This window comes from Pteropus medius, unplaced genomic scaffold (assembly GCF_902729225.1).
Source record: "Pteropus medius unplaced genomic scaffold, Ma_sr-lr_union100, whole genome shotgun sequence".
Taxonomy (NCBI): Eukaryota; Metazoa; Chordata; class Mammalia; order Chiroptera; family Pteropodidae; genus Pteropus; species Pteropus medius.
Window position 1 is genome coordinate 17298420 of NW_024340696.1, and position 15127 is coordinate 17313546.

General features: G+C 37.3%; 1 protein-coding gene, 1 long non-coding RNA gene and 1 other non-coding gene across 3 annotated transcripts in view; 2 read left to right on the forward strand and 1 right to left on the reverse strand.

Moving 5' to 3' along the window:
- Nucleotides 1-15127, forward strand: part of HSD17B12 (hydroxysteroid 17-beta dehydrogenase 12) — a 131139-nt gene that overhangs the window by 101480 nt on the left and 14532 nt on the right. The window contains exon 7 of the mRNA XM_039867380.1: nt 9956-9990. Coding sequence (XP_039723314.1) covers nt 9956-9990 — 35 coding nt within the window. The remainder of the gene's footprint in view (nt 1-9955; nt 9991-15127) is intronic.
- LOC120606297 (uncharacterized) overlaps nt 1796-15127 on the reverse strand; it is a 35390-nt gene continuing 22058 nt past the window's right edge. Inside the window, exons 2-3 of the long non-coding RNA XR_005653862.1 lie at nt 7116-7280; nt 1796-2373 (exon numbers count right to left, since the gene is read on the reverse strand). This is a non-coding gene — a long non-coding RNA (uncharacterized LOC120606297). The remainder of the gene's footprint in view (nt 2374-7115; nt 7281-15127) is intronic.
- LOC120610762 (U6 spliceosomal RNA) lies at nt 4338-4443 on the forward strand. The gene has a single exon (XR_005655000.1). It is a non-coding gene; the product is annotated as a U6 spliceosomal RNA (small nuclear RNA).

Consider the following 15127-nt stretch of genomic DNA (forward strand, 5'->3'; position numbering starts at 1 on the left):
GAGTGTCTCTCTACAGATTGTAAGCCCTATTAGGGCGGGTACCATGTCTTTTTTCATTTTTGCCATTTCCTAGCCCCAGACCCCACATATGGCAGGGATACAACAAATGCTTTTTGACTAAAAAATGAATGAATGAATGAATGAATGAATGAAACCGAAAATTCTAGTGCCTGGGAATAAGGGTCACACTTACTATATGTGACCCTAGTATACGTGGCTGAACTTAGATCCATTGCTGACATTTACACCGAAGGAAATAAATGTGAGAAGTTCCTAACCTTTGGACCTGCCAGAAGTAGAATATGGAGGTGAATTCCTTTTCTGAGTCTAGATCAGAGATTGCAAACTCCTGTAGGCTGAATGTGCCCTACCGGCATATTTCAGTTGGCTCAAGCACTGTTTTCAAAACTGGGACATTTCACACCCAAATTTCTAGCTTCTCTTGGGAAAAATCTGAAAATCAGGTAACACATACCTGAGCTGTAGCATAGCAGCAAGCGATTAGAGCTGAGTAGCAGCTGAGTGCGCTACAGAGTCACACGCCTGCACTCTGCACATGGCTACGATCCCACCAGTCCCACCAGTCTCGCCGGCTGTACTCATTTATGTCACCTTCCCGGCCCTTTCAGACGTTTGAGTTTGCATTCCCCTGTTCAGGTAACTCCATGTATTCAGTATACTCAAACTGCGTAACTGCTTAGTGGAGTTGAGGAATTAGAATGGCTTTAACGAAATGAATCTTGTCCATCCCTATGATTATCTGAATCAAAACACTTGGAGTTTGAGGCCCTTTGCATGCTTTTGAAAAGCTAATTTTTTTCCTTTCTGATACCACTATGTAGTCATTGTATGTCACTCAGCCAGAAGTGGGTAACACTATGCTCTGCCCATGGAGCAGATGATAGATGTTTGGATGGATAGACAGATGGATAAAAATCACAGGAGAAACATGTGTTTTCTTTTTACTTGTATGGATTTACCTCTGGCGTGTGACATGGTACCAGCAGGGGGAGCCCTCTATTAATGTGGAAATCTCTGAGAAGAATCTCTGTTTGGCAGTCTCATTGTATTTAACTGAGGGATTATGCTGAGTTTATCCCCCTACCTAGCTCCAAGAATTCAAATTAACAACATTAGGAAATTAACAAATTGTAAGAAAGAGAGTATGACCCTCACCACTGACTCCCACCCAGGGCTTTTCTAGATGAAGACCTTTCAAGTTAACATCAAGAGAGTCTTTTAATCCATTTGAAAGCGGCTATCATTATGCTTGTAGAAGTTTCCAAATTAGTTGGTACATTTAGCCCTTGGATTCTCATGGTAATGGGTTGCTTCAGACATAGCTACAAAGAAATGGGTTTGCCAAACTGCATGACAACCACTCTTTCAATAGTTTTCATCTTTAAAAAACAAGGAAGTAGTTGTGGATTGGTTCTAAGGCTCTTTCCAGCTCAGAATAAAGCTACTTTATAGAAGAAATGCCTTAATGTATGGGAGAAAATGTAAAAATCTCTTTGAGAACTTTCGTGATTGGTTTCTCCTCTCAGAAGCTGTCACTTTTTGACAAGTCAGCTTATTTTGGGAAAATTCAAGTAATGGGAACTCTTAGCATATTATAGTATGCTAAACTTGGAAAAACAGTATATGATGGTATATGTGTTCTTTTTATTTTAATTTTTGTTTAGAATTTATAAGTTATTGCCTGAGATTCATCATTATTAATTGGCACGCAGCCCTTCGTTTTGGAAAGTTCTTTTTCTTTCGTTAAATTATTTTAACATATATCAGACCAGAATTTATTACAATTTTTTCTTTTTTATTTTAAGAGTGTAGGGTTAAATTTCAGGTTAAATAATATGGGACAGGGTGGAGGTGGGGAGCAGTTATGGCAAGGAGAGCACTTCCACAAAGACTTAAACATTAACAAAGAGGAAAATCAAACAGTACTCGGAGATCTCAGAACATTCTATAAATTTTATCTAATTAAGCGTTTCACCCCCTGTGCAGTAGATATTCTGTTAGTAATACAGGTTAGATTGTAAACATTTCTAATTAAGTTGTATCCTTGATATCACAGAGCTCAAATTATACAGTTTGCCAAAGGAACTGTGTGCTGTAGCATTCTAGTATGACTTCAGTGGAATTACCATCTCATTTCTCCCAAACTACTTTATGTAATTTCCCCCAAAAAGTAATTTCTTTGAAATTACTTTATGTAATTCTTTGCACTATTATGCCATGGATTTTTAAATTAGTGTTAATTATTCCAATTGAAAACTTGTTTAAGGCCTTTGTATCTACTTTCTTCTGATTTGCGTAGGTTCATTTTTCAGTTGCTTGAATTCGGATCCTGTTTACTCCAAGCAGGTTTCTCTGGGGTAGAAGACAGGGCAGAAATGATCAGAGTGGTTATTTGTAGTGTCCTAATTACTTGTATGAATAGCCTGGATTCTTGGGGCTTTGCCCAGATTCCAGGGAAAGTTGTTACACTTTATTTCCTATTTACATATAATGGTGATAACAGGTGACAAAATTCGTTTTCTTATTTTACTAAATTATCTTGAATTTTAATCTTTCCGTTTGGGTTTTTGATTGTCTTTTGAGTATCATGCAATAGTGTTTTCTTTGTACCGTTCTTTCCAAAAAATGACCAAATGCCAGAGGTTACATGATACAAAAATAATTTGCTTGTAAAGATAAATTACTTGCTTGTAAAGTAATTTGCATAATTTATTTAATATGCTTGTTATTAGTTTTCATGCTAAACTAAAAAGTGGGAAACCTAGTTAGCTTTCAAGTATAAAATAAAGTTCCTTCTACAAACTCTTGATTACAATGCCAGAGAAGTGAAAGAGAAAAAAATTGTTAATTTTTCTTAGAAATAACATTAATTTGGGAGCTTTTCTAAGTATAAAACAATGCAAGCAGTTGCCAAAAATATGAGAAATATTTAAGAATACTAAGATGGTTACATTTAAATATATTCTTAAGGATTTTCAAGGGTAGCCAATGTGTTTTTGAGATAGATATCTCAACTAAGTGATCTAATAATACCGATTTTGATTTTTTTTTTTCTGAACTAAAGCCTCTTATTTCCCATCCAGAACATACATAGGTATGGCAATAAATACCAGTAGATATTTCACTCTTGAAAAATGAATATGCAATGTCCCCAAAAGGAATTCTATATTGAGCGGTCATTGATAAAAACTTCCTTTGTATATTTGTATACTCTTTGTATGTTTGTTTATTTGTATACTCTTTGTCCAGCTTGATGCAATATCTAGGTGTGATATAACGTATATTGACCTTCCCCTTTGATTCTAGGCTTCTAGGACTCTTTCTGTGGTGAGGATGAATGAAGCTGTCACTAAAAAATATATATATATAAATAGGAAATGTTTCTTTTTTTTTCTGCAAGGCCTTGGACCTCTCATTGTTGAGATACCATTGCAACAACTTTATCTACTTTTCAAGAAAGAATTAAATTAAAATCGTTTGCTGTATACTGTTGGAAACAGCCCCAACATAGAAGAAAACAAGCATAGAAATCATTCTTACTACAACTTTTTGAATCTTTTTAACCACTGCACTTACAAATTATGGTAACCTCATTTTAGCAATATCTTAAAAGGAACAAAAAATATCCTAGTACAGCAATTATCACCTGAAGATGGCCTAAAATTAGCACATTGAGTTACTCCAGAAACAGCTTGTGAGCTGTGAAATAGACTTCAGATAGATAGTGAGATTTCACAGAAACGCTTGGTATCTGGTATAAATAACCAGATACCAAGATAGCAATTGATGCATATAAAGTAAAATGAGACTACTAATAGCCTGGTTAAACTGTCCTATTTAAAACTCAATGTTAAGGGGAATTTAATTTGATGTGAGTGTAGTGAAGCCTCTCAGCCTATGCACAGAATATTCAGAATTATTTGTGCAGACACACCGAAACGAGGAAGGCTTGAAATTGTATTTTTATGATTTATAATCTAATTAGAAAGAAAGATAATTTAAGTATAGATGAAGGTATTAGCTTTATAAAAGCATGCAGATTTCGGGTTAACTTTTCTCAGACTTTTCGATGCTGTTATTATTTGACAGATCAAAAAAAAAAATGTTCCATTTTATGGCAAGGAGAAATTAGAGTCAGAATTTAACTTTTTCATGAGAGGGCTTGTGTCTTTGCTGATGGATCATTTGAACATTGAGCATTCAGGAGGTATTTCTGACCCTTTAATAGCCAGGCGTAGAAAACACTGCATCTTCCTTTGTGTCGGTTTATTAAAACTTCTTGAGTTTTAATACACACGTATAAAGAATACATCTTGGTGCTTGCTTCGGCAGCACATATACTAGAATTGGAATGATACAGAGAAGATTAACATGGCCCTGTACAAGGATGACACACAAATTAGTGAAACATTCCAGATTTTTGATGTTAACTAAACTTACTGTAGTAATCATTTTGTATTTATATATCAAATCATTATGTTGAACATCTTAGACTAATACAAAAATTATATATCAATTATACCTCAATAAAAATGGGGAAGGGGGTATGGGGAGACTATATTTTGAACATGTCCAGACATTGAAGACCATCAAGAACATGTTTAATGTTTAGCATGCTGTTGGTGTAATTTTGTGAGTAAGATTGTATCTTATGGGGTTTTATTTTGTCTAATCATTTTCTAGATAATTTTTGCCATTCACAAAGGAGACATTTAACATATGACATGCACATAGAGTAAGAAAAAAAAAAATAGCTCCCAGTGTGTGCATTTGTATTGCCTCACTGTCTCAATTTAAAATAATCTTCCCTCCCTTCCTGATGTATATCTGTACTAGCATGGGAAGATAGATGTCCACGATGTGGTATGATTTGCAGATTACAAAACGTATATTACGGGATGAACATACGTTTACTTTTTATACTTCATACTTTCCTTCCTTCCTTCCTTCCTTACGTCCGTCCTTCCTTCCGTCCTTCCTTCCTTCCGTCCTTCCTGTTGACGTTCAATATGATTTTATATTAGTTTCAGGTATACAGCATAGTGGTACATAATTTATGTGGAGTGATTCCCCCCTTAAAGTCTAGTACCCACCTTGCACCATAGTTATTACAGTATTATTGACTATATTTCCTATGCTGTACTTTACATCTCCTTGACTGTTTTGTAACTACCAATTTGTACTTCTTAATCCCTTCACCTTTTTCACTCAGCCCCGCAACCCCCTTCCCATCTGGCAACCATCAGTTTGTTCTCTGTGTCTATGAGTCTGCTTCTGTTTTGTTTGTTTATTTGTAAAGCAATATTTCTTATTGGGCTGTGTTTAAATGTATAAATTCATGTCTTGGGGAAAAATCTGAATTGAACTTTTAAACTCTGCACAACCGCTTATTAAATATTCATATGATACTGAGATCCCTGGTCAGAATAAGGAATCCAACAGCAGATCTTGTAGACTTTCCTGGTAGTTCTCCAAGTTGATTGCCTGTCTCTTCTCTCCCTTGTAGGAGAGCTAAATAGTTAGTGGCCGCTCCCAGGAACTCCACTTAGCTGTTCTGCAGTTAACAAGTCTCATTTCCTTATCACAAATGCACATGGGCGCGTGTGTAGGCGTGCACACCCAAACACACACCCCTACCCCTAGGTGAGGACATTTTTATTATCAGTCTTCTTTTTCTTCATTCTATATCTGGTGATCTCAGAACTTTCGGGAACCGAGTAATAGCTTCTCTTCATGAAATGCTTAGGGACCTCTTTATAATAGCCCAGCATTATGGTCCCCTGATAAAATGTGTTAAATAAAAAATGTTTTTAGATATTGCTAAGAATGCATATATAATCTATCCTCACAATAAAATACACCACAAGTGTTAATATGCCTGATGTATATCTGTACTAGCATGGGAAGATGTCCACGATGTGGTATGATTTGCAGATTACAAAACGTATATTACAGGATGAACATACGTTTACTTTTTATACTTCATTCAACAAAAAAATTTTTTAAATGAATCAGTTCTTTGGCATACATTGTAGTTTTTGGTAGCTGTTTGCATTTTTGCATCCTATTCCTTCGATTAGAATTTTTTTTTCTGTCTAGTGAACTCCTGTTTATTCTTTTAAGCGTAATCCATGAAGCTCCGCCTGTCTGGAGAGACATAACTTCTTTTAAGCACTGGTGCCCTCAGTCCTGACCTCAGTTGTACCACTCATAGCATTGTCATGGAATGATTCATTTATATAAAGGTCTTTCTGATAGATAGTGAAATCTCATCACCAAGCCTGGGTTCGAGTACATGACATGGCCTCAAATAAACAGAAGAATGCCCCTTTGTTACTTCATGTCACTCTAGGCCATGAGTTGAAGTGCATAGAGCATTTTGAGAGCTCTTTTATCTCCTGTGTGTGATAAAGTAACATCGGATGTATTTTGTGGTTCCAGTTCTTTGATTCTTACCCATATGATTATTAAATTTTTTTGCAAAAACAGTTTTGTTGACGAATAATTTATGTATCATAAAATTCATCCATCTTAGGTGTACGATTGAATGGTTTTTGGTAAATTTCCAGAATTGTGCAATCATCACCACAATCCAATGTTAGAACAGTTCTGCTACCCTAAGAAGATCCCAATTAAGTTATTTTTAAATATTGACGGAATTGTCCAGAAACTTCTGTGAGAGGGGTTGAAGTGGATGACCTGAAACTGTGCCATTGTTTCGACTCCAAACTCTAGGGCTCGGCATGTTTGGAGGAGTCCTAGATACTTAGTGGTGCCACGTTCTAAAATAATAGTGCCTACTTCTCATAAGGGGCATAAATTTCCTCTCAGAGACAAACTCTTGCCATGCTCTATGCTAGGTCCATTATATTATACATTACCCTATTTGAGCCTCAGAATATGATAACCTATAGATACCGTCTTCATTTAATACATGAGGACACTGCCAGGAAGGATCAGGAACTAACTCGAATCACACCGCTAGGAAGCGGAAGGCCTACGATCAAACCTGTGGCCTGACTACATACCACACTTGTCTTAAACATTCAATCGTAATATATTGAGCAATGCTTATGCTCCTATAAAAGACAAACCTTAGGAAACGTGTTAGCAAATTTGAAGAGTGAGTATTTAATCTGAGAGGAAAAGGGGTGACCGTGTTGAAAGGATAAGCTCTGAAATCAGCTTTTTCTTCAACTTGGTTCCATGTAGTTTAGTTTGAGGCCCAGTGAGCACATTCTGAATTGGCTCAAGCAGACCTAGGAAAGAGAAGAAACAGGATCATATTTTAAAAATGACAAAATATTGAGGCCATTCGGACCGTCAGTATCATTTCTGACTGAGTTTGCTTTGGGGGATCGTTTATTTTTTAAATCTTAAAATATTAACATTGGGTTGGTCGTTAGCAGTGCAAGTGGTCAGTTATATCAGTTGGAAAGAATATTGATCTGGCTGCTGTGACAGAGATCTCCTAATGGCTTAAAATAGAAATTCGTTTCTCAGATAAAGAGCTGGGCAGGTAGTCAGAAGTTTGGCATAGTAGCTTCACAATCAGTAAGCATACTGCCTCTTTATATCTCATCACTCTGCTACTGTTAGCATGTGGCTTTCTTCTCGGCTGTTTTAGCTCCTTCCATCACATCTACATTTAGCCATGAAGAGGAAGAATAAGTAAAGAGAAGGACTCGCATTTTTTTTCCTCCTCTACAGGCATGACCAAGAAATTACACGTATTACTTGTGTTCACATATTATTAGGTAGAACACAGTCATATGGCTACGTGCTCTAAGAGAGAAAGTAGAAAATATAGTTTTTATGGCAGGCAATGAGGGTGGGAAAGAGGCCATATATATATCCAGCTGAAAATTCAGTTGTTACGTAGTATGGAAAGAATGAACATTGGAAGCCAGTTGGCAGTCCCTGCCCCATGAGTCTATGAAGATGAGTTTAATATGAATAGCGTAGCCTTACATGTTAGAAAGAGGGAGACACAGAATGCCCTAGACCAAATTCTTTCTTATGATCTCTTCTTTTTCATGTGGGCCAGAAGATTTGGCCAAGTACTTGTGTTGAAATGATTCCCCTAGGCTTTGAAGAGACTTCTTTGTCTGTTTCAAAGTTGGCAGTGTGTCAGTCTATCTTTTATGATGTGGTGTCAGTTGGAATTTGTGTTTTTACTGGAAAAGTATATGCAACAGCTTCAAGGTTGATATCTGGGTTCTCAGTACTTTATCTGGGTAAAGTCTGGATGCATTTTCTTTATTTAAAATGTTTCTAGCTGAGTTGTATTCCATTGTGTGTGTGTGTGTGTGTGTGTGTGTGTGTGTGTGTGTATTTATGTATACACCACATCTTCTTTATCCATTCATTTATTGATGGACACTTAGGTTGTTTCTGTATCTTGGCTATTATAAATAATACTGCAGTGAACATAGGGGTACATATATCCTTTTGAATTAATGTTTTCATATTCTTTGGGTAAATACCTAGAAGAGGACTTGCTTGGTAGAATTCTTGGTATAGTTCTGTTTCCCATAGTGGCTGTACCAATTTATAATCCCACCAACAGTGTACGAGGGTTCCCTTTTCTCCACATCCTCTCCAACTCTTGTTATTTCTTGTATTTTTGATAATAGCCATTCTTAAAGATAAATTATTGCCATTTGCAACAACATGGTTGGCTCTTGAGGATATTATGCTAAGTGAAATAAGTCAGATGGAAAAGGACAAAAATCATATGCTTTCACCTACATGTGGAATATAAAACAAAAAGGAAAGAAATGAACAAACAAAACAAAAACAAACTCATAAATACAGACAAAAGATTGGTGGTTACCAGATGGGGGAAGGGTGAAATGGATAAAAAAGGTTAAATATATGGTGCCTAATAGAAACCAGACTTTTGATGGTGAGAACACTATAGTGTATACAGAAATCAAATTGTAATGTTGTATACTTAAAACTAATCTGTTATTAATTAATGTTACCTCAATACAAACACATCAGTAAAACACAGCTCTAGGGGGTATTTCTCAGAAAAAAATATCTTCTTATCAGAATGCTATTCTAATTTAGACCTAGCATTTATTATTCAAGATAGAAAGTTAAAAATTCCTATGCTTTGCATGCGTGCAAACTTTTCTGTGACAAAACAGCATTTATTTCTTAGAGAATTGATGATATCTAGGAGTCAAGAACTCATGTTTTAATCTCAATACTTTATAATGTGGCCTTGACTAAGCCAATGGATACCTTTACTTTTCTTAGTCAATAATATCTTAAAATAGAATTTAGAAGTAGTGTCTCTTATCATCTTATGTGTGTTTAGCCAACAATTATGAAGTCCTTTAAAAATGCAAGTGTCTTTTTTTCATTATTGGTTGCTTGAGATCACAGATAACGTCAACTTTCTTTAAGGATTTAGAGTTTTACTTACAACTAGCTAGAGCAACAAGAAAAATGAATGTGAAGGTAATGCTTAATATTTGCAACATGTCACTTTATGGTATTCTTCTAAAGGCTTTTTTGATAGGAAAAGATCATTAGAGCTCTTGAGATTAGAAAGCTAAAGTAATCTTGGTAGGCAGGATATTTGTTGTGATAACCTATGTCCTTTTCTGAGAATGTATTTTGGGAGACGTAGATTTCAACCTACATCCTTAATTATTTGAAGATCTTTGTGTCAGTATTACATTGCCAGGCAAGACTAATTTTAGCCAAGTTCACTAAAAGTATTCCCAACATTATCTTGAATAATTTCATTTGGCTCCTTTTCTTGGCATCGCCAAATTATATAGACTATAAAATGAACTGCTGTCTATGGAGGTGGTAAGTGGTTTTGTGATTCCTCTCTTGTTTGTGTGGGTGGGTTCTCTTCACTCTTTATCTCTTGCATCCTCAACCATCACGAATGTTTTGTTTTTCTCTTTTGCAGATGACACAGTTGGTGCTGCCTGGCATGGTAGAAAGGTGAGTCATGAGCTCACACACAAACACTAGAGACTAGAGCTCATGATTATTTATAGGGAGAATCCTTTCTTTGAAAAATTCACCGAAGTGACTAATGAACCTATCCTCCATGTCTTAGGGACAGAGTAATGTGCTGGGTGAGTCACACGGTGGTGCGTGAGTCATCTGGTTGTGGAGGCTTTTTCCACTTGATTCCCTTTTTATTTCCCTCTCTAGGGTTGTGGTGGTTCCTTTAGATCGGGATAAAAAGTCTGCCTGAGTCACCATCACTAACTCAATTGCCTGGTATTCTGAGGGGGTGGATAGAGTTCGTGGGATATTCCCGGGAATACCTTCTTAAAGCTGTATGCTCTCAGAGCCAAAATCAATGGAGTTTTCATGAAGCAAGACCCCCATCCTCTGGTTTTTCCATTCTTAACTGGGAGCAATGATGAATGAGCCATTGGGGCTCATTTAAAGTGATTATAAAATGTTAAACCCACTCTTGGAGGAAAAGGCTATGTCCACTAGCCTCATTGTTCCATTTTAAATTGGATTCCACTGAATCACACTGGTTGTCTTCATTTTAATTGAGTAATGTGTTGTTGAGTTCTTACATTTGAAATAGCAGAAAGTGTAAAATTGTAATTAAGCTCCGTTCCTCCCTTGGAAAAGCCCAAGTGATGGCTAGGCCTTCAAAGAAAACCTGTTTTAAAAAAGGCTAGGCTCGCATCTTGAGCTAGCTTGATGATCATTTGCTAAATTTAGGTCTCCACTGTCATCCTCTTCTGCCAAATAGCTTTGAGTTTAGAAGACATCCACAGGAATCACAGCTTTGAAAAGGGAAAATCCAAGGACCCTACTTCTGTGAAGAAACATCTGTGACAAGCCTCAGGCAGGGGTTCCCCCTAAGGTTTATTGAGTACGTATTATGTACCAAGTGTGCAAGAACTTGATACACGTTAACTCATTTAACTTAGGTAGTCTCCCAGCCTGATACAGAGGAGGTTACTGAGGTTAGAAATCTATTTTCTTTTGGCATCTACAGAGACCAGCTGAGAAACTACTTCTTAGCAAGGCTTTTGTTTGTAATTCCCTTTTATATGTAATTTTGTATATTTTAATTGCTTTATTTGAGTAAAATTTCCCTTTAAAACCTTCAAACTGCTTGTGTTGGTTTTCAGGGAGGGTGCCTTCATGGCTAGATATGAAAGGGACAGTGATCAAACCAGACCAGAACCCAGAAAACTGCAGAGAATTAGGGCAGACAGAATAGAACCCAGGAGGGATGAAATTTGAGCTATCATCTTAATCCTAGTTTTGACATCTGCAAGTGACACTATATTAATTCAGGATAGTAAGTCCATCCTTTAAATAAATACTTTAAACCACAGAGGTATTATAAAAGGAATTTTTAAGTGTGTTGGTAAAAACCAAATCAAAAGAGGTAATGGTTGTGAAACCATTTGCAGATCATAAACTACAGGATTCAAAGAGTCACAGTCTTTAAGTACTTTAACTGTAAACCGCACCCCCCCCCGGCACCTCCCCCCCACCGTCCCCCGCTTGACATAAAAAGTGAGAGTCAAAGAAATTTGGTGCCACGAAGCTACGTAACCAGTTAGTAAATGCACAAACAAAAGGAACAGGAACTTCACTACTCTATCTGTGGACCTGGCAGTCATGATCACAATTATAGCTGGAGCATGAGATAAAAACAAAGAATGCAAAGAAAAGGATGCATCCATTCAACAGGCATTCATTGAATAAAGTTTTTCATGGTGTATACAGAAGATGCATTGGATTCTTGCCTTTAAGAAATCAAGTTGATTTTAAACTGAGGTTGAGAAATGATCTGGTGGAAAGCTGTCATAGGCTGCATTGAAACTGACATCGTGGGGGTGATGGTGGCACTGTGAAGAACTAATAAGAAATGTATGAATCAATACTTTTGGTTAGGAGAAGAAACAGCTGTGTTCGCTTGAATTAAAGTTACTAATTGTATCAGTTGAACTAGGCTAACTGCAGTAACAGACCACTCCCAAATCTCAGTGGCTTCATTCTATAAAGGTTGATTTTTCCTTCACATCACAGCCAACATGGATCAGTGGTCGGGGCTCTGCTCTACCCAGTCATTCAGGGTCCCAGGTTCCTTCTATCTGGGGCGCCAATTCTTAGCCCCTTGGACCTTGTAGTTCTCCACTGAGTCCTCTGGATCCAGCTAGCGATGAGATAAGAGAAAATGGGATGACTTTAGGGGAGGTTGCATGTGCGAGGCCTGGAAGTGGTGTACATCACTTCTGCCCACATTCCATTGTCCAGAACTTAGAAGCTACAACTAGCTGCATGGGAGGCCAGAAATGTTGTCAATTGGGTGCCCAAGAGGAAAGGAAAACTCCAGGTTAACAGATCATTTGCAAGGCCTTACACATTAGAAGCGATTTTATCGTAGCCTGCCCTTTACACTGTCCCTTTACAATGTCGTATTTCTTGTGGTTGGTTTCGTAGGATTCACATCTCCAATGAGTCACAGCAGAGTCCTTTACAGAGATCTTTTGTTGTTGCTGTTTTCCTCTTTCACTGATTCTGCTTCTGATGTTCCAAACCTTCTAGGACTATGGCCAAGGGCCACTGGCTATTGCTAAACAAGTATCGTAATCAAACTGAGGTATCGTTACTATAGAAGTAGAAAGTGCACAATTACATTATAGAGGAAACTTGCTCTTTCTACTTCCCTGGAATTATAAACATTGTGTACAGCTGGAGCCAGGAGGTGGTTGCCATAACAACCATGGAAAAGCTAAAAATAGCTTCTTTCATACTGTATTGCTTAAGGTGGAATTATGACATGTTATGGTGTTTTAGAGCAGGCAATTTTCTTTCATGTGGTATATGTTTGCAAACTTTCTTCAACAAAGCAATGTTTTTATAATGTACTTGGATTGCTAGTTCTAATTATATACCTGACCCCTGTGTTCCAGAATTCTTTGCTGACAGAACCCTTGTTTCAATATGTTTCTTAGTCTACTTGAGAGTCTGTTAGGAACTGTCTGTTCCAATTTCAGTATTATATTTAAGCTTAAAAAAAAAAGTAATGACCCTTCAATAGCTCACTTATGCACTCCCTGGTAAGAAATAGAAATATGAAGAATTGTGATAGTCTTTCTCGCACAATCTCCCTTGCCAGCCATCAAACTCTACGTGCGGTTAGCTGTCCACATCAGGATTGACCCTGCGTTTCAGTTCTTCGTAGCAGCGTTTACACCTCTCCACCTCTCCCCACCTGCAGTGTGGGGCAGTGACGAGGTTCCTGAGGAAGGCAAAAATCAGGGACTTATCTCAAAGGGACCTATCACTTCCTCTAAGAAAATAGGATTTTTCTAGAGCTGTGGACAGCGGTACTATAATAGTCTATTGGAATAGTGAGACTTTTTTTTAACTCCAGGTGACAATGAAGGAGAGCGTTATGATGGGGAGTTTCACAGGTCTGAGGGAATTCTGGAGAGCAGAGCTATAGGAAGCTATAAATGCAAGATGCTGAGTTTTATAGGGTTGGGTGAGTTTAACGTTTGGCTTGTGAGAGGGCTACGAGTTGGAGAGAATATGTTTATATGAAAAGGCGCTTCCTTATCAGCAGTGGTGTTTTCTGCTCTGTTTTTGCAGCATTTTAGTTCTAGTAGATCCTCAATAATTTGTGCCACTGAGACTCCATCGTGTGGCTGTTAGCAAGTAAGCAATGTGATGAATTAAGAATGTTGTATCGCAGAAAATATTACTTGACTTGTTTATTTGGATTATTTGTCATAACATACTGGAAATGTGAAGTGTGAGCAATGATGCTTCTTAATGTACCTTCCAATCTTAGAATTGTTCCCCAGGTCCTTGGAAAATGAGAGATTACCAGAGTTTGGTTTAGTGTTTGTTTCTGTGTGTAATTAAGTGCAGCCCATTTTGTCTTTCTGCTTGGTATAACAGAGTTGTCATGAGTCTGGCTGTGCCATGGAAACTGGTTTGACGTCACTGATTCTGCTTAGATGAGGATTAAAGCCAGACAAAGTAGTCAATTCTAAAGACGAGTCCTTTGTACCCTGCATTCCCAAATGTTCATCCCCATCTCTGCCTAAAGAATAGGTCCTGTATACAGTACAAGGATTAAGGCAGCTATACCAGTGTGTTATTTATGATTCAGACAAAACTAAGTTGAATATTATTATCCTTGGCGAGAAAGGGAGAGAGAATTGTGCTGCTCTTGTGCGTGGGTATGGGAAGAAGGCTTTTGTCAGACAAATACGTGTGTTTGGTAGCACAGAGTTTTGTAGAAGGGGTGTTTACTGTCATTTTAGTACAGTTATAAATGCTTTCCTTTTATTTACTTAACGTCTGGTGCATTCTTGATTTATACTTTGTTGGTCTTATGTTTGTTTTAATGTATTTTAGAATGCAAATATTATGTTTTGAATAAAGCGCCCTCAAATTCTGACTTTGCTAATTCAAACTAACTCTACCTTCAGGGTAGAATATTTGAGACACAAAAATATCAGATGGCTCAACGAGTAAATAATTAAAGGAGCATATCTGAATAATTGTGACATATTTGATTATTGGTCTGTTGTTTTTAAAAATGGGAAAGAAGTTTTTGTTATCTTTAAATGAATTTTCCTGTATCGAAATCATTGCTTTGGTGAGTGAAGTTTTAAGAGTCTGTTTTGGTGAAGGTCAAGTTCTAAATTTTAAAATGTATTTGATAATGTTAAACTTAAATTTTGGAAGACTGTAAAATTGTAATTCATTTGTGAGGAATGAAATTAATAAAAGGTAAGATTCGTGTCGAAGGGCACACATAACCACCCTGGCCAGTTTGAGGGTAATGAGTGGAGCACATAATCCAGCTGACAGAAACAGCAGGGGTAGCCCTCAGTAAACACATCACGCCCGTGACTGCTTCAGACTGGCTTCTGCACTTGTCTGAATAAGTGGGGACCTAGCGATTCCTGGTTATATGCAAACAGGTGAAAATAAACCACTACCTAAACCTACAAGGATGCTTGGGGCTCAGGAAAGTTGTGAGGGGTACAACTTGTCAGGATTTTGGGTTACTTCTCAGAAAGCTTATGGTGTTATATAAAATCCTGTAGCTCTCTTAGTTTCCACTGGATTG